Here is an 18,801-nt window from a genome sequence, read left to right as displayed (position 1 = left end):
CGTATTTAAGCTTTGAAAACATTTTTCCTGAGTCAGGAAGTTCAGTGAATTAAACTTAACAATAAAAACGGTTCTAAGAGCATCAGAGGTTCAGACTCCAGGAATCCTCTCTCACTTCTCCTTCACATCACATCATAATGTCTCTAAGGAAAACTCTAAAGGAATAATCAATGTCTTAAGTTTTTTTATTTTAAACACGTCAGCATTTCAAAACTACTTTAACCTTAAAGATTAAGATCAAATATCTGGGAGTAAACACTTTTACAGATCAGCCTGCTTATCAGGATCAGAAATACTTTAAGTAACTTTTGTTACACGTACCAGTTACATTTATAGAAATAAAACAACAAAATCAGACAAATTATATTTTCATTTGCCATTTTTAGTATTTCAAAACAATGTTTTTAAGACCTAATACCCCAGCACAACACTGAGCGATAAGTTTTGAAACCTCTTTCAACATCAAAGCTGCCGAACCGGAAGAAGCTGGTGTATTTTAGAAAGGGAATTAGCGCCATCTGCTGGTCAAACTTCAGAATACAAGCTAGTTCTACATTAGCTAGTTGCAGATTTAAAGTTTATGACAGGAAAAGATACAGAAATAACTAATGATTAAAACAAAGCTGCGTGTATTGTTTTTATTAAAGTGACCTTTTTAATTAACTTATTTAGGGACTAACAAGTCTTTGTTAGCATCTCAATTAATTTCACCTTTTGCCAACAGCTCAGTAGCTTCCTATATGTCTCCTCTGGAGTTTAGATGTTCAGTCTGTAAAAGTAGGTTCACCAAAGCTGTTTTCAAGGAAGCATTTATTTATCTAATCGGTTTTGGTGCAGCTTTGAGGTAATTTAAGGAACTGAGGACTGAAACCCTTAAAAAAAATATTGGAGCTAAATTCATCCAATGTAGCTAAGTTTGACTGAAAATGTCCAATAAAGAAAATGTTAGTCCATCTTTAAGAGGAACAACTGGAACCAGAAACACAGAGAAAAGCAGCGTTTTATTCAGAACAGGACAGAAGTCAAAGCAGAGCTCCCTGCAGCACCGTGGCGCCACCTTTTAGCGCCTCAGTCGCAGGAAGAAGGCGTGCCGACACTGGCCGCTGTCCACGGGGTAATATTTGTCATAGAAGTCCAGGATGTACTCCTCGGCTTTGAAGCCAAACTTCTGGTAGAGCAGCATGGCGGGGTTACTGGCCGACACGTGCAGCGTCACGTCTTTCCCCATGCAAGTCTGGAAGACAGAAGCAGATGTTTTCACACTTGTTCAGAGCTCCGCCCCCCCCAGACCCGTAACTCTGACAGGACTCACCTGGATTAAATGGTAGATCATGAAGGTCCCGATCCCAGCTTTCCTCCACTCAGGATGGACCAGCAGGAAAGAGATGTACGCCTCGTTGTATTTGACGTCTGGCACCATGAACCCAAAGCCAACCACAACCTTCTTGTAGAGCACCACCACGCTGAAGTCTGGGTACTGGAGGCACTCGGACAGGTCCACACCTGGAGGAACACGGCTGAGGTCAGACTCGGGGACGAGAGGGGAGGCTGCAGAGGGAGGCTGCGGGGCTTACCTGGCCAGAAGCTGTCATGGCACATGGCGTTGACGGATGGGATGTGGTTGGGACGGACGTAGCAGTAGTCGATGGGAGCGTCGGGTTCTGGGATCCAGTCTGGATCCTTCCTGTGAGGATATGCTCTAATCTCAGCCAGGAGGCGGAGCTTTAGAGGTTTCGACTCGAAATCCCTCCTGAGGAAGTAGAACAAACACACAACAGGTGAGACGACCGTCACTCAGCGCCTCAGGTCCACTTCTGCGACTCGGACCTGATGAACGGTTTCAGGATCCGGGCCGTGTACGGACTCTTGATGTTCTGCTCCAAACTGCCCTCAGCTCCCATCAGGCGATGCCAAAAGGACACGGAGCGCTGCTGGACGCCTCGTCTACTCGACACGTTTGTCTGCAGGAACAGAGACGGAACAGATCAGAGGAATCCAGAGAACCTCTGCGTTGAAACAACCAGGAGGTTCTGGTTCCCGCTACCTGGAAACGATCCAGAATCCGCTCCTCCTGGCTGCTGGTGCAGTAAGTCCCTTTAACTCCACCCCCGACTCGTGAGTCCACCTCCTGAGTGCCGTAGATCCCCCCCACTAGGCTCAGGGTGGCACTGACTGCCCGGTCGATGTCAAACAGAGGCAGTCCTCTCTGCCGTTTGGCGTGGCGGATGAGCAGCTTCCTGTAGAGTCGTTTGGCCTGCGGCGTGACGGCCAGTGCCAGCTGGCAGGCATCCATCCGCCGCAGCAGCAGCCGCTCCTCATATAAGCTCAGGGGTGAGAAGCGGGGACCTTCTGGGGCGGCGACAGCATCAGATTTCTCAGGAACAGTCGTTCTTCGCCGCTCCAGTACCCCGCCTCCTCCTCCTCCACGGGAGGAAGAGGGCGGAGCCTCGCAGTCTGCAGACTCCTCACAGCGGCCCTCTTGGTCGTGGCCTTCGTCTTCCTCGCTATCAGCTTCCCGTTTGATGAAAGTCTGCGGTGGGCGGAGCTTCTTCCGGCTGATGTTGACGTTTGGCGGAGGGACGTACTCCATTCCCGGGTCAATCATCCCCTCCGTCTCCATCTCCTCATCATCTGCAGGTGGAGCCAGTGAACAGTGACATCAGCATTTTCTCGCGGCAGGACAACAGCCAGCCGAGACGGATGAGGACTCACCGTGGAACAGCGCCTGAGGGGGCATGGCGTCTGGGATGAGGTCAGCCTCAGACAGCAGGCTGGGCGTGGCCGAGTGGGAGGCAGGGGTTCCCGGACCAGAGAAGTCAGGCGACGGCGAAGGGGAGGGGCTGGTGAGAGGTGTACGGTCCGAGGAGCTGAGCGACGAGAAGTCGATGACCTCGCCTCTCTCCAGGACCAGATCGGGGCGCCGTCCGCCCCGACAGACTCCCATCTTGACGGGTGTGGAGGAGGAGCTGCGGTCCGTGTAGCTGCCCGCTGCCTCCTTCTGAGCTCGCCGTATGTCTTTGGCCTCCTGTGTGCGGGAGCGCTTCTCTTTCAGCTGCATGGCGCTCTCCACGGGGTTCCTGGCTCCGCGCTTCCTCAGGCCTTCCACCGTGATGATGGGATCCATGGGCGGCCTGGAGGCTGCTGGCCAAACGCAACAGGTCAGAGGAGGGCAGAGCCGACTCACCCGCACGCTGCCGCTTCACAGAGCCTCACCTCTGATCTTCGTGCTGGTCTTGTCTCCATCCGGTCTCAGCGTGGGAGGCCTGTTCTGGACCAGTTTCCACCAGCCGGGTTCTCCGAACTCCTGCGCTCCGGAGCGGAAGAAGGTGGGGCTTCCGACTGACAGGCAGCCGGCGACCGTGCTCCACCATGTGGACGTCTTCTTCCTGCGAATGGCCGATAAAATTATCATCCTCAGTGCCTCATACAGAACATGAACAGGAGCCGTGTGCTTTAGCGCCCACTGGTGGCCAACGGATCAGAAGCGCTTCACCTGTTTCCCAGCAGAAAGTTCCAATGTCGACCGATGAAGGAGCAGATGTCCTCCTTCCACCTGAAGTATCCCTGCCGCCCCGTCCCCTCCAGAGACAGGTTGTACATGGCCAGCATCACCACCTGCACAGAGAAGACTGATTTCTACCTGCGGGACAGCAGGCCACGGACCAAAGGGGGCGGGGTCTTACCTGCTGCCAGGTGAGCCTCATCCTCTCAAAGCTCTCCTTCCCGTCCTCTGAGCAGCTGAAGCACAGAAATTTAAAGAAGTTGTCTCCTTTCAGGTAACTGGGCTGCTCACCGCGGAGCTGAGCTGAAACCGGCAGAGAACGGGGTCAGAACCAGGCGAGAACGCAGAGAGGGAACGACCCCATGCCACGCTCCGATTGGCTCACCTGCAGGAATCCACTTGTGACAGTGGTCACAGTAGAAGGACATGTCCTCGCAGGCCCATCCTCCGTCCGTCTCTTCGCCCACGTCGCTCGTCAGGGAGTCTCCGCTCTGGTCATGGGATAGGTCCACAGAACCCTGGTCCTCCGACTCCACGATCAGCAGCGTCTCCCCCTCCACCTCTCCCTCCTCCAGGCCCTCTGAGGCCGACGTGCCCGCCGCCTCGTCCTCGGCCGCCGCCAGCTGCTCGCCGCTGCTGTCCATCAGCGAACCTCAGGCGGACACCCCACCTGCAGAGGACAGACGTCCCGACAGCTGAGCTCTGTCCCTTCAAGCCCAATATGGACGCCCTTTCTGGACCAATAAGAATATTGTTGGTGATGTCAAGCAGACCAATAGAATCTCTCCGGAGGAAAGCCCGCCCCCACAAGAAGTGAAGAAAATGTGATCCGTAAAACTCAATTTGACAAAATCTAATAACTCTCAAACCTTATTTTTGATTTAGAGGCTTTTTAGTTTTATTTCTAGAACTACATGTGCTCAGATTTCAATTTAGAAAACGTATTTTTTAACAATAATGGAACTGAATTCCCTCCATATTCTGGGATGGGAGATCCAGCTGTGCTCTACCTTCCTCAGGTGTCCTACGGCTGAAGCTCAGCCTCTCGCCGCTGCCTCTCCTCCTCCAGCTGCCGGGTCAGAACTTGTTGCTCCTCCAGCAGCCGCAGGTTCTCTCTCTTGCGCTGCAGCCGCTCCAGGTCCCGGACTACGCCCTCACGGAGGCGCTGTGGAGGAACCAGGAACCATTAAGACTCGGAGAACATTCAGATCCACTCACAGCTGAAAGTAGAATCTGTCAAACTGCTATTCTGGATCTCTGACCCTCTGGTTCTGGTTTCAATATCAGAACTCTGATCTGCTTCTGATCAGACTTCACAGGATTTGTTTTAACTCAGGGATGTTCCTCAGAGATCTATAATTGATCCAAAGTCGTTCTAAATTCACTGGCAGCGGGATATGCAACATGCAATAAAATATATCCCCAAGTTTACAAGTAAAAATACGCTATAATAAAATTCAACATATCTTTTTGTCTTTTGTAGTTCAACAAGACTCAGAAATAGCTGCAGCTCAAAAATTAAAATATAAGAAACCTGCAAGAATTAAAGCAGAAATATTAAAAACCAGAATATAAATGATTTTTGAAATATAAGGTTCAATATATAGACTTTGTCCATCAATGACATATGGGACAAATTTTTCTGCTTGTGAAGGAGGATAATAACTGATGCAGCTTAAAGGGAAGCCATGCATGGATGGATGGATGGAAGTGAAGTTGTGTCCATACCAGGGATGCATGATATATTGATGCTGGCATCAGTTATTGGCTGTTATTCATCATTTTTTATACATTGTTTTTGAGTCCTTTATAAATGATGTACTAGAGGCAGGCGTTTGTCTATAACTATAAATATCAGTTTATTGTGGTGCTCTTGTGTTCTCAACAATAGGAAAGCATTCAATAAATACATGTTTGAGCTCATTTTTGGAAAATATAAGCCTTATTGAAAGCGTTCAGGGTGAGTAGCCACTATGCTTGGAGCGTCCTCACCAAGTTTTATCACAAAGTTACACTCTTGTCTAAATTCCATGTGTTCTGCTGATCAGGAAGCATTTTGATGTTTGAGTGATAAAAGTTCTGACTGTCTCAACTGGATGTTGATGGATATCCTGAACCACAACATAAATCAGGCTAAAGTGGCTCTTAAATGGCATACACGACTTTAAGAAAAGAACCAGGATCTTTTTTTTTTTTTTTCCCATGCACAGGTCTAATCCTGGCTTGTAGAAATGCACGGTACCATCCAACTACTACAGCAGCTGGACTGTAGAGCTGGAGAATTCAGACCATTCTGGTTCTGGTCCATAATGGTACCAAGTGTGACCCAGCTTAACAAGTTCTGAATTAGCCTCCACGGGCTGAATTTTTCCAACTTGAAATTTCCCAGTAGTAAAAACATTGACTGAGCTATCCCAGATCCCCACCCCACCACTACCGTGCTTTATATGGAGTGTTTGTTTTCTAAACATGGTTCTGTCCAATACAGTCATCCACATCCAGGCTAGTTTCATCTATCCAGACGGTTCTGACCCAGAAGAGGCTCTAGAACCCTGCAGCCATATTGTTTTTAACAGATCTTGGATTATGCTCCTCGGGGTCCAGTGACCTGAACCTTTTCACACGTGTTTCTCCTTCAGCTCACCTGAGTCAAATGACCCGGTTCTTAGCAGGTTTCTATAGAACCTGTAGCAGACTGAGGAGGAAATGCGACTTTTTGTTTCAGGTGTGGAAGCAGAGACACATCTGAAAGCTTCAGGACATAGACTGGTCCTGGGTTTGACCTCTCCGGACACAAACCTCCCTCTGTCTGCCTGTCCGTACCGTCCGGTTGTGAGCCGCCTACCTCTCGGTCCCAGGCCTGTTTGAGGTGGACCCAAGCCACCGTGCTCAGAGTCAAAACCACAGAAACCGTCAGAACCACTTTGGAGGCTGTAGACATCCCGTTAGGTTACACGGCTGCGGTTTGCATGAAGCTAACTGTGATGCTACCTCTTCTTCTTCTGTCTTCTTCTACTGTTTTTATTGGCGCATGGCAACCAACTTTAGGGTGCATTTACCGCCACCTACCAGACTGGAGTAAGGTCATCAATGATGTCAGAGGGAAATTATTATCTAAATATTATCTATCAATCAATATCCATACAAACTCACATATAAATTAGTATTTGTGTATATGTACATTCATACACACACTTATATTCTTACTTTAAATGTGATTAAATAATCCAGTTTTTTTTAAATCAAATAAACTGATTTCAAGCATAATTTGATTTACTTCCTAAAAGGTTTATCATTGAAAATATTAATATCTGATTTTAAGGCCTGTTTAGCTAATATATCCTTCCTCTTGTGTTAGCTTTCTGCTGCCATCTGTAGTGTTAGCGGGTCATTTTGGACCCGAGTATTAAATCAGCCATAAAATACCCTAAAAACAATCTTTTATCATCCAATGTTTTTCTCAACTCTTGTTTAGCTGATTGGGCTCCCTTATCTATGAAAAGATTGGTTTTAATATTTTTTGTGGCCCCCTGGGCCTTTGTTTTAGCAGCATACCCCTCGTTTTCAATGTCTAATGAACCTTAAGAGAAGAAGGCAACAAAATAATCAGTTGTTTTGTTACCTGAGTGCAACTGAGAGATATTAAAACACATTTCATAAATGTTCAACAAAAAAAAGATTTAAATTTTAATATTATCAAATATAGTAACATCTATGGTGTTTCGGGTCATTTTGGACCCGTATATATTTACTTCAAGAGAAGGGTAAAAACAAGTCTTTTTTCAATAGAACTTGAATACAATATTTATATTTGTGTATATTTACACTTTTAGTGTGTTCTTTGCAGATATATTTGTTGCAGGTGAAGCACACTGTGTAGGTTTTTCTGTCCATATTGCTAGGGCAGACCTGACACCTCTTTCTTTTTGAGCGAGGTGGTCTCACTGGCATTGTGGCTGTGGATGGAGTGCTTGAGGCAGGGCTGGCTGCAGAGGGGGAAGGTGATGCTGATACTCTTCTTGTTGCTGTGGATGGCGTATTTGGTGACCACTGCAGCTGTCTGACCAAGTCTGCAGTAGCTGGGTCTCGGGGCACCCGTTCCCGTTGCTCAATGTGCGGCTTGACAAGGGAATTCCCGAGCTCGTCAAGAAACATTCTCCGCTTAGTGTTTTGGGTTGAATTCCACCCTTGGTGAATATGGGTCCACAACATAAATGCATTGTATGCAGACACATTGAGGATGTTGTAAAACACAACCATTGGCCATCTCCTGGTCATTCGCTGGCAAGTGTAGGTGGCAGTCAGCTTGTCCAGATTGTCCACTCCTCCTGTCCTTCACCAGCTACATTTCAGCGGGCAGCTCAGGTTTATTTTTTTTTATGGTGCCCACCATGGTGAGTTTCCTCCTGAGAAGTTCTTGTCCAAGGTCATAGCATGTAAAAAAATTGTCACAAGTGATGTTGTGACCCTGCAGTCCAGTAGTCAAATCGAGGACTACCCGTTTTCCTTGTTTTTTTTCAAGGATGCCGCTTACAGATTTTCCTGTGTAAATCTGTAGGTTCCACGCATAGCTTGTTTTAGCATCACAGGCTGCCCAGATTTTTATGCCATATTTGCCTGGCTTGCTGGGCATGTATTGCCGGAACGGGCATTTTCCTCGAAAAGGGAGAAAACGTTCATCCACTGTCACCTCTGGCCCTGGGTTGAACATCAGTGGAAGGAGTTGCATCCATCTCTCCCAAACATCCCTGATGGGAGCAAGCTTGTCAGATTTTGCTCTGGTGTATCGATTGTCAAATCTGAGGACTCTTGAGATCATCTGAAAGGTCCAAAGCGACATTGTTGCCCGTTCTCAGAGGCCTGCTCATCTCCATCGCTAAAATCCTGCGTGTCCTCTGCCTCATTTGCAGCAAAGATGTGATCCAAAGCTTTATTTACAGTGAATCTTCTCCTTATTGTTGCATTCTGTGAATTGGTGATGTGTACTCTTCAAGTCACCACCTCTACACTCAAATGGCTTGACAAGCCTGGACATGTCTCCCTTTGTTTGTTCTCGCAAAAAGGCAAAGACAAAAGGCCCTAAATGAAGCTCAAGTGGTTGGAAGAAGAGGCTGTTGGTTGATTGTGTGTTCATGATTACATTTTAGGCATTTTTTGTTGTTTTAAGATCAAAAATTTTAACTGGGTCACAAATGACCCGAACACCACAAAAGTCAGTTTTTTCACCAGAGCACTTTATAATTTAGTAAAAAAATTAAATTTGATTTTACTTTGTTTAAATGGAAGTCCTTGACAAAGTCAAAAAGTTTCAACGCAAAAAACAAATGTATGAAGTACTTTTATGCATGCTAAAACTCAAAACGGGTCCGTAGGGACCCTAACACCATAGGAAGGATTTCTTCTTCTTTCCTAATAGCGGTTAGCTAATAGCTAAATGGTGTTTTACTGCCCCCCACTGGAGAGGATTTGAAATCCTCAGACAATATCAAACCGAAATAAATAAATAAAAAAATCCACATAACTTTTACTTTTCGAGTCTTTCTGAAATAAATTTTTAATTTTAATTAACATAAAAATATTTTAAAGTAACCTATTATTTTTAATCCTGATATCCTTTGTAATACCATAATACATAACGCCCAATCATATTAACTTTTCCAGTCATTTCCTTATTATAAATGTACCATTAAGTCCAATAAGCTCCAGTCGGAATCGAAACATTGTCTCTTCCCTTCTATTTCCTTATGTTCTCATTGTCTCCACAAATTTCCTTTAGATTTTAATCTTTAATTTTATTTCTGTTATTCTATATGTTATTAATTATCCTATAATTTTATTTTTTCATTTGTTTTGCTCTTCTTAGCTTGGCCACATCTAATTTTTTATTACCTGTAAACCCATCGTGCTGGAACCTATATAAAATTAACTACAGTCATATTGACTCCATATTTGTTTAAATAGCTTTTTTCCCCTCATATAAATAAATTGAGAAACTGAGCTCTAAATCTGACATAAGGCATTAGTTTAGCCTCAAAACACAAATGAAAATGATCAAAACATGGAGTAAAAAAAGCAAAGCTGGTGTGTGCGGGGGTCTGCCCATCCTGTAGAGTCGATCAATGCAATCAATCAGTTCCTGTCAGTAGGACTTCTGCTCCTCTCCTCATCAGCAAACTGCTCCAGGTCTCTCAGGTCTGAAGGCTGCCAATTCCAGTCTGTTTCAGCTCCTTCCAAAGATGCTCAATAGGATTTAGGTCAGGGCTCCTAAAGGCCACTTTAGAACAGTCTAATGTTTTCCTCTCAGATGTTCTTGGCTGTTTCTAGCTGTGGTTTTTAGGTCATTATGCTGTTGAAGACTCAGGACATGCAAATAGAACAAACTGCAGCACATCTCTCTCTAGAATCCCTGATAGTCTGGAGATTTAATTGGACCCTGCAGAGATTCAGACGCACTGTGCCAGATGAAGCAAAGCCGCCCTGAGCATAACAGAGCCTCCTCCATGTTTAACAGTAGGAAACATTTTATTTTCTTGATGTGTTTCAGTTTCCTGCCTGTAAACATAAAGCTGGTGTTAAAAGGTCAGTTTTTGACTAATCTTTCCATAGGACATTATCCCAGAAGCTTTGTGGATTCTTTTCCTATCAATGTTGTTCCTTGAGCTTGAAGTTCACCTTTAATCCATTATCCGTCTCTTTGATTTGTTGTCAGTTTTTCTCCTGCAGCCACAGCCAGGGATGTTGGCTACAGTCCATGGATCTTTAGTTCTTAAAATGTGCAGCTGTTGGCACAGGATCATTAAGCTGCTTGGAGATGCTCTAATGCAGGCATCCCTAACCTCAGTCCTCGCTGTCCTGCAGGTTTTAGAGGTTTTCCTGCTCCAGCACAGCTGATTTTAATTGAAAGCTCATTAACAGGCTTTTAGTCTACTGCAATCATTATAATCAGCTGTGCTAGAGCAGGGAAACCTCTAAAACCTGCAGGACAGCGGCCCTCGAGGACCGAGGTTGGGGATGCCTGCTCTAAACTTTAATAGTCAGTAATTTTTTTTAAAATAAATGTATTTATCCTTTTTGATAGAAGTACAGAACAAATGCAAAAAAAAGGACAAGAATTCCGCTGTAGGTACCAGATCTGATGGGGGCCCCGCCCCTTCTTATGACGTCAACATATGGCAAGTCCACTCGGACAAACTGTATTCACCCTGTATTGGAGTTTCAACATATAATTTCCTATATTTGCTTTTATTTTACATTTCATTGGCGATCTAAAGTAGCCAAAAGTAGAAAACAATCATTGTCAGTTTTGAAGGAAAGTACTGCCTTCTAAGACAGACTGAGCTCTGCCATTTAACAAGGTGACACAAAAGTCTCTGTCTGTTTTTACTTTTTATTAAGACCCGAGGGCAGGGAAGGAAAAATGGAACATCCTAAAAATGACGTTAGTAGATATTTAAGACAAAGAAAACAACCGTTTTTACGGTTGTTGATACAAATTCAAAAGTAGTGTATACCATGCTCTTGCAGTTACTTTGTTCACCATAAAGATTTCTTTTCAGTTTTGTTATCGATCAGGTAAAACTTCATCGGTCAGTAGACACGCTAACGGATGCTGCGTGATGTTATCGTTGCAATGGGCAACCGCTATGTTTGACATCATGTAGCATAACGTCACTGGCATGAGCAGGACCAGAACAGATCTGACCACCCGAGCAGATCTGGTACCTACATTGCCCCTTTCTCTTCTCAGAGTTAAAACACAGCGCCCTCTGCTGGTGGAGAAGGTTCTCTGCATGGCTCATCATGTGGTAAATCGGCAGCAGACACTTCATGATGCTAGACCTGTTTGGAGCTTCAACATGTTCCCCTTCCAAAGCTGGGATCAACTTCCAGCATCACTGGGTCGCTGTGAAAAACAGCTGGTAACTCAGCACCTTCAGATCCTATTTACTCCCCTGAAGAATCTCTTATGGCCGAATGCTTTGGAGGCCAGAGATAAAATATTGGAAACTAAAATAATGTTAAAAGGGAGTTTTTCCTCTCCACTGTTGCTACAAGCATGCTTAGTGTGAGGGATTGCCTTCCAGTCAATGAGTCGATGCAATCAACTGGTTTTCCTTTAATAGGAAACTTTGAATCAATTTGACTGGCTGATCTGGTGAACTATAAGGTGCCTAGAAATAACATGTTGTGAATTTTCACTATACAAATAAACTTCAGTTAAGTTCTTCAGAAAGCCCGGATAATCCTCCTGGTTCTGATCTATGCTGATCTATCTGGCCCATATGAACAGATTATGTTTTAAGTACATTTGACCGATAAAAACAAAAGGACTGAAATAATAATAGCGGTCTAGAAATGAAAATAATTAAAATCTGATCTTTTTTCCTTCCACTGTCTTTATATTTCTGTTTGTTTCTAAGTTCCTCTTGGTCTCCTTGGGGTGGACTGGTTTTGTCTTTCACTGCTGAGTCACTAACAGGACATTTAGTAAGTTCATCCCTTCTGTCCAATCAGAGCTCAGCGTTCAGAGAGACACGCCCAGTCTCACTCCTTCCCAGATTTCAACTCTGAAAAGTTCTGGTTCTGTTTAGCCTGTCTGATGCTCTTTAAGTGGAATACTGTTCAGCCACAGAAAAAGAGGGGATCGCCATGGCAACTATAGCTCATGGAGGGGTGCAGTATCCCGCAGGTAGTTCGGACCCACAGACGGAAGGGTCGGGGGGGTGGGAGCCAGCTTCTTTATTGATGATTGAACATAAATAGGACAAAAGTTTCACTGTACATCCGGAGAACCGGTAAAAATAAATAGTCACAGCAATAAATAACGCCTGACAGGAAGCGGAGCAGTCCCATGGCTATTTACACAGTTCATCATCATCATCATCACCATCATCATCTTACGGTTTCATTTCCTTGCAGCTCTCAGCTGAGTTTAGCTTCACATTTCAGTCGCTTCGGCAACGTGTTAAAAAAAACAAAACAAAAAAACCCAAACGAATAAGAAAATCAAAAAGTGTCGGATTTAAAAACCTTCCAGTCGTCACAGCTTCGTTAACACGATTCGGTATCAAATACTTCAGTCAGCAGGATACAAAAATATCACACAGACTTTTAACCGCGTCTCCAGGTTCAGCTCAGCTGCTCAGAACCCGGTCCGGGTCAGACCCGTCCCTCGGGTCGGTTTGCGTCCGATCATCTCCAACAGAGACGTTCCGGTTTAAAACCTTTCGATGCAACACGCCGGAACCAGAAGGTCCTGAGCTGAACGAGGAAACCTCAAATTTTTTATCCAGATCCGCTGCAAAAAGAAAAAACCCTCCAGAGGGTTCTGGTTCCTGTGTGTACAATCAGGGCCGAGGTCACGCAACAAAACGGACACAAACACTGCGGGTTCTCCAGCGTGCAGAGGCCCGGGTCGGACCTGCTGCAGCTTTCATAGTCCAGCTCGGTGTCCCCCACACACACACACACACACACACACACACACACACACACACACACACACACACACACACACACACACACACACACACACACACACACACACACACACACACACACACACACACACACACACACACACACACACACACACACACACACACACACACACACACACACACACACACACACAGCTAAACAAAACAAATGTAAACATGAACTCAGGAGAAACAAACACCAAGAACAGCTTCCCTGTTACCAGGCAACCGACAGCGGTGCCGTCGGCTCATCTCACACCAAACTCAGGGAAACAACATGGGCATCATTGTCTGCATGGACTGATTCTGGGTTCGACCCGGAAAGGAAAACCCGGGAGCGGACCAGACTCAGTTCTGACCCGGGTTTAGCTTTCACCAGCAGCACCAGTTGGTCAAAAACTGATTCAGAAAGATCCAGTGTCGAAGGTTTGATTCTGTTAAAGCATCAGAAAAAGATACTGGACCACAGGGAAGCGGGTGGACAACACCGATCGGGTCCGCTTTGAACAGAATCTTTTAGGACCTAAGGTGACATCTCTCCTAAGCTGAAATGGATCAACAGAAAAAAAAACTTCTCATGTTGGAGGAGTAACGTCCAGCAGGGGGCAGCTAGAGCTGCACTGCAACATACGGCTGCTGCCATCTGGTGGTCAGATCGGCACATGTCACCTGTCCGACCAGTCACTGATCCATGAATGAGACGGTGCTGAAACATACGAGGCAAATTCTGGAGAAAAAACAAACACACACATACACACATCTCACTATAAACGGACTGAAAATTATTTCCCTGGAGAGCCCAGACAGCTTCAGGCTTCCCGACGGACCAGACAAGGTTCGATCCCCTGTTTCCAGACATCCGAGTTCTCTGCTGCTGCTGGAAAAGTCTTAGGAGGAGTCGGAGGGCTAAGCTACAAAGACACCAGCGTCCCTTATACACAACTTAGGGTGGTCCAGGAGAAACTAATCGGTGAGGGGAAGGATCCACGGCTCAGGAACAGAGACCCATTGGGCAGCTAGATGGACGAGCTGCCGACATCCAGATGAAATCAGGGTGGCGAATTTGTCCCTGTGATGAACGATATGGCCTCTAGGCGGCGATATCACTTCTAACAACATGCAGCGAGAAGCTCGGGCAGGTCAACAGAAAAACGAGCTAAAACTTCCAGGAAGTGCAGAACAAAGATCAGTTTCTGAAACTGAAGAAAGGAGAGACGGTTCTGCGGGAAAGAGGCTTCTACGGCTACGCGAGCGGACGATCTGAGGCCAGCGGTCGTCCTGGGGTGTTGGCAGGACGATGGCGAGGAAACAAAAGGGTTGAGTCCTGACAACCTTCAGGGATCAAGACACGTGTGCGAACAGACGGGAGCCAGCCAGGCACAAGTTAAACCCACCCTCACCCGGAATACAAACAACAGTTTTGGCTTTGTGGGTATGTACAGTGACTTCCTACGGAGGGCTGGATGGTGGCGATCCGGCGTCCAAAGTCAGGGTCGAGTCTTCAGGCCGAGAGGGGGCGGGGCTAACCTAGCCACACTACTGTTTGAGTGCGGACGGTAAACCTCCAGTTAGCTTTAGTTGTAGCTGTGACGGGGCTAGCTCCGCCCCTCCCTCTAGCTCCGCCTCCAGCTACTGATGGACCTCGTTGGCGATCAGACTGTCCTCCCCCGACTGGAAATCCGCCTCATTGATGCTGCTCCCTCCGTTGAGCATTTCCTCGTCCTGAGACGAGCCTCGGTCCTCCTCGCTGCTGGCGCCGCCCGGCTCATCCGAGTTTGGATCCTGGAGCACCTGGGCGATGTACATCTGCTGCTGTGGCGCCTGCTGCTGCTGGAGACGCAGAAAAACAGACAGGTCAATGCAGAACCTCTAACAGCAGAACAGGACGGTGCAAAACCTAAAACATTATGAACAGCTACAACCAAACTTGACTCCATTATTGCTGCAAAGGAATGGAAGTTTAAAAAAGAATGCAATCAAGAAATAAAAATTTGAATCTAAAAATGTAAGAATATCAAAAAAAAGTTTTGTAAACGGAATTGTAAATTTGGTTATAGTTCATTTTTTCTTCTGTCTGAGCATCCCTTCCTTCCTCCATTTTCCAGATCATATTCCCTTCACTTCTGGGGGCGGGCTTTCCTCTGGACAGAGGAGCATTTCTATTGGTCTGCTGGACGTTAGCAACATTTCTAGTAATTAATAGAGTGTTTGAATTGGGCTTGAAGTGAGGAGAATGTGTTCTGTGAAACACAATTTCAAAAGAATGAAATTCATAAAAAAAAAGAGAAATTAAATAAAAAAATGTATGAAAAAATAAGAATTTAGTCAATAATTTGATAAGAAGAGAGTATACTATGAGATGCTCTCAAAACCTTATTTTGGTTTTCAAACTTACATTTCAGGATTGCATTTTTTATTCTATTTTTTGTAGAACAAAATTCACTCTATAATCGGCCACCATCAGACGCTCGCTGTCAGACTTTCCTGGAGGTCCAGTTGACTCACCTGAGACTTGGTGGTCGGAGAGGACGAAGAGCGAGCGGGTCGTCCGTTCTTCACGGCATCCACGTCGCTCTCCTTCGTGTCGATCTGAAACGGAAACGCTGGCGGTGAGACGACCCAACCAACCAATCGGCAGCAGCCAGTCGCAACCCCCCCGGCCAGAACCTCACCTTGTAATTGTGGGCGCTCAGGTACTTGAAGTGTCCGAAGCAGACGTGGGAAAGGCAGACCACGATGGTGACGACCAGAACCACCAGAGTGAACATGGAGGTGGGGGTTTCGAAGCCTGGTGGCGTTGAGTTCAGTTACATTACTGTCATGAACCCAATCCTCAACACAACATCACCTCTGCATAGGTGAGATGCTGCTTACCTGTGCGCACAGTGGAGAAGAAGAGCAGCCAGAAAAGGCAGAGGATGGGTGCGGCCACCACCTGGGTCACTGCGGCAGAGTGGATCTTCTTGTCCAGCTTGGAGGGCAGGTAGGCGTAGTACATGTTGTACCTGTCCACCAGGTGTTTCAGCAGCATGTACATAAGACCTGGAGGAAGAACACAGTTGAGTGAACTCGCTCGGGCCGCTACCCTCCAACACCAGTGCTGTGCTGAGTACCTACCGAAGGGGACGATGATAGGGCAGGTGATGCTGTAGGCCATCACCACCGTGAAGACGTTCATCATCCAGGCGTAAGCAGCTCCGAACTGGAACTCGTAGGCTTGATGCTGAAACAGCACAGAGTAGTTAGAAGAAAGCTGCATATTTCCAAGAACTAAAGTTCGACAGTGTCTCACCCTCTTCACATTGCGGCGGTCTGCGGCGGAGCGAGCCAGACAGAGGCGGATCATGTACATGAGCAGACCGGGAATCCTCAGCAGGTCCATGGCGTTCCCGATGAAGGCCGAGGCGATGACATAGTTGACAAAGAAAGCTCCGTTATCCGGTAGGAAGACACACCTCAAGAGAAAACAATTTCTTATTGGCTGATCAGAAAGATGAAACAACAATATGGTTTTGATCAGTCTTCCTCTTTCTAGCATACGTTTGTGTTCTGGGGCAAAGGTGGGGAGCAGGTTTGTAAAACAAGACAGTTTATATATCCCCCAATACAACCACTGCTGCCAACTCCCCCGTGAAAAACTCTCATTGTCATCAAAATGATCAAAAAGTTCTGTAAAGTAGGGGTATTTGTTTCAGTTTAAAATGATATTTGATTGTCTTTTGATGCATTTACAATGCGGCCTATCCATTCTTTACACCAAAATGCTTAAAAATGACTAAATGGGCTTTTAATTGAGCTTTTATGTGTTCGTTAGCTCCCACCTCTAAATAGCCCGCTAATAGCTCCGTTGTTTGAAAAAATAAAATACAAATCTTGTCTCTTTTCTCTGTAATCAATTGTTTTTTTAAGCTAAGTAAACTAAGTTAGCTTGTTAGCTAGATTTACCATCCTGTCAGTTTTTTTGCAACATATGGCACGAATACAGTTTTCTATGGAAGCCCGTTTCCGCCACTCTGTAAAAAAATAAAAAAATAAAATTATCTCATTATCTTGAGTTGCCAACTCACTAATATTGAGTTGCCAACTCACTAATATTGAGTTGCCAACTCACTAATATTGAGTTGCCAACTCACTAATATTGAGTTGCCAACTCACTAATATTGAGTTGCCAACTCACTAATATTGAGTTGCCAACTCACTAATATTGAGTTGCCAACTCACTAATATTGAGTTGCCAACTCACTAATATTGAGTTGCCAACTCACTAATATTGAGTTGCCAACTCACTATCTTGAGTTGCCAACTCACTATCTTGAGTTGCTATCTCACTATCTTGAGTTGCTATCTCACTATCTTGAGTTGCTATCTCACTATCTTGAGTTGCTAACTCACTATATTGAGTTGCTATCTCACTATCTTGAGTTGCCAACTCACTATCTTGAGTTGCCAACTCACTATCTTGAGTTGCCAACTCACTATCTTGAGTTGCTATCTCACTATATTGAGTTGCTATCTCACTATATTGAGTTGCTATCTCACTATATTGAGTTGCTATCTCACTATATTGAGTTGCTATCTCACTATATTGAGTTGCTATCTCACTATACTGAGTTACTAACTCACTATATTGACTTGCTAACTCACTATCTTGAGTTGCTAACTCACTATCTTGAGTTACTAACTCACTATACTGAGTTACTAACTCACTATATTGACTTGCTAACTCACTATCTTGAGTTGCTAACTCACTATATTGAGTTGCTATCTCACTATATTGAGTTACTAACTCACTATACTGAGTTACTAACTCACTATATTGAGTTGCTAACTCACTATCTTGAGTTGCTAACTCACTATCTTGAGTTGCTATCTCATTATATTGAGTAACTATCTCATTATATTGAGTAACTATCTCATTATAATTAGAAACTATCTCATATTAAGTTTGCATCTCATTGAAATGAGATAGTAAGTCAATATAATGAGAAATTTTTTTTTGGTTTTTTTTTACAGAGTGGCGGAAACGGGCTTCTATAGTTTCCCGCCATAATTCTAAGTTGAAACATTTTCTGTTATGCTTCAAGAAATAATCAAATAACTTTCATAATCAACTATTTAATCAGAAACTATCAACCTTGTGAGCTTTTCACAAAAGCTTTTCAGACACTTTGAAATAAAATAAATGAATGAGATCATTCTTTGCTTGACTCCTGAAGTTGTGTTGAATTAAAGCCATAACCTTCAACAGTCATCTGATGGTTGTTTTTCTTCACAGGAAGCTTCAGGTCAGATGTTTGGTTTGATCTCCGACACTCTAATGGAACTCTAATGAGAACCAGCCAATCTGTTTATTTGCTGCTTCAGTAGGAGATGAAATATATCTATAATCTTTAGATGGGTAATTTATAACGAGGTGATAAGAAAACATGTTAAATAAAATAAAATATTTCATAAAAACACCATAGATGTGCTCATGACCTAAAGGAAATAATTAATTCTGAATGGCACTCAGAGTTTAACCCCCAGTGATAAAGAACCTGTTCCACCTGAGAAAACATCATGGCTGACAGCTGCAACTTCCCAAAATCGATCAGTCCTTTCAAAATAAAAGCTTGTTTTGAAAATAAATCTGAATATTTTTTGAGTCTGAATTTCAGACTCCGGATATAGATACTGGAGTAACTTTTAAATAGCGTCCCGATAAGATTTAGAGGTACAGAAGCTTTTGGAAATGCGGCCTTATAAAACACTGCGTCCTTGGTCTCCTCAGGACTCTGTTTGCTTCACAATTGTAGAGACAGAATAGAAGACTCACTCGAA

The 18,801-nt window shown here is 44.8% G+C and overlaps 3 protein-coding genes across 5 annotated transcripts in view; all 3 read right to left on the bottom strand.

Annotated features, from left to right (window-relative positions):
* Window positions 1-982: 982 nt before the first annotated feature.
* Window positions 983-4,172, bottom strand: kat14 (lysine acetyltransferase 14). Of its 2 annotated transcripts, none has more exons than XM_038288230.1 (10): window positions 3,888-4,172; window positions 3,684-3,805; window positions 3,494-3,615; window positions 3,214-3,386; window positions 2,713-3,141; window positions 2,045-2,631; window positions 1,828-1,961; window positions 1,575-1,750; window positions 1,313-1,503; window positions 983-1,234 (listed from the first exon to the last, which is right to left on the bottom strand). In XM_038288230.1, the coding sequence occupies exons 1-10, from the start codon at window positions 4,144-4,146 to the stop codon at window positions 1,061-1,063; spliced, it is 2,367 nt and encodes a 788-aa protein (XP_038144158.1). In that variant the 5' UTR covers window positions 4,147-4,172; the 3' UTR covers window positions 983-1,060. The 2 variants fall into 2 exon arrangements, with proteins under 2 accessions (XP_038144158.1, XP_038144159.1); XM_038288231.1 differs by having other exon boundaries at window positions 2,713-3,138.
* A 340-nt stretch (window positions 4,173-4,512) lies between these two features.
* LOC119785519 (protein PET117 homolog, mitochondrial) lies at window positions 4,513-6,532 on the bottom strand. Its single transcript, XM_038288232.1, has 2 exons — window positions 6,348-6,532; window positions 4,513-4,667 (listed from the first exon to the last, which is right to left on the bottom strand). Exons 1-2 carry the CDS (start codon window positions 6,441-6,443, stop codon window positions 4,527-4,529), a joined length of 237 nt encoding a protein of 78 aa, XP_038144160.1. The 5' UTR covers window positions 6,444-6,532; the 3' UTR covers window positions 4,513-4,526.
* Window positions 6,533-12,219: 5,687 nt separating this feature from the next.
* LOC119785495 (CSC1-like protein 2) overlaps window positions 12,220-18,801 on the bottom strand; it is a 29,898-nt gene continuing 23,316 nt past the window's right edge. Inside the window, exons 18-24 of one of the 2 annotated variants that reach the window (XM_038288200.1) lie at window positions 18,797-18,801; window positions 16,274-16,436; window positions 16,099-16,204; window positions 15,856-16,023; window positions 15,654-15,769; window positions 15,487-15,570; window positions 12,220-14,811 (exon numbers count right to left, since the gene is read on the bottom strand). The exon at window positions 18,797-18,801 is cut by the window's right edge and continues 61 nt beyond it. In XM_038288200.1, coding sequence (XP_038144128.1) covers window positions 14,611-14,811; window positions 15,487-15,570; window positions 15,654-15,769; window positions 15,856-16,023; window positions 16,099-16,204; window positions 16,274-16,436; window positions 18,797-18,801 — 843 coding nt within the window. In that variant the 3' untranslated portion in view covers window positions 12,220-14,610. The remainder of the gene's footprint in view (window positions 14,812-15,486; window positions 15,571-15,653; window positions 15,770-15,855; window positions 16,024-16,098; window positions 16,205-16,273; window positions 16,437-18,796) is intronic. The other variant, XM_038288199.1, reaches the window with a different exon arrangement.

The sequence above is a fragment of the Cyprinodon tularosa genome, unplaced genomic scaffold (genome assembly GCF_016077235.1).
Source record: "Cyprinodon tularosa strain WSP-4 unplaced genomic scaffold, ASM1607723v1 ctg25, whole genome shotgun sequence".
NCBI classification, from domain to species: domain Eukaryota; kingdom Metazoa; phylum Chordata; class Actinopteri; order Cyprinodontiformes; family Cyprinodontidae; genus Cyprinodon; species Cyprinodon tularosa.
This window is presented reverse-complemented; position numbering and strand designations above follow the sequence as displayed.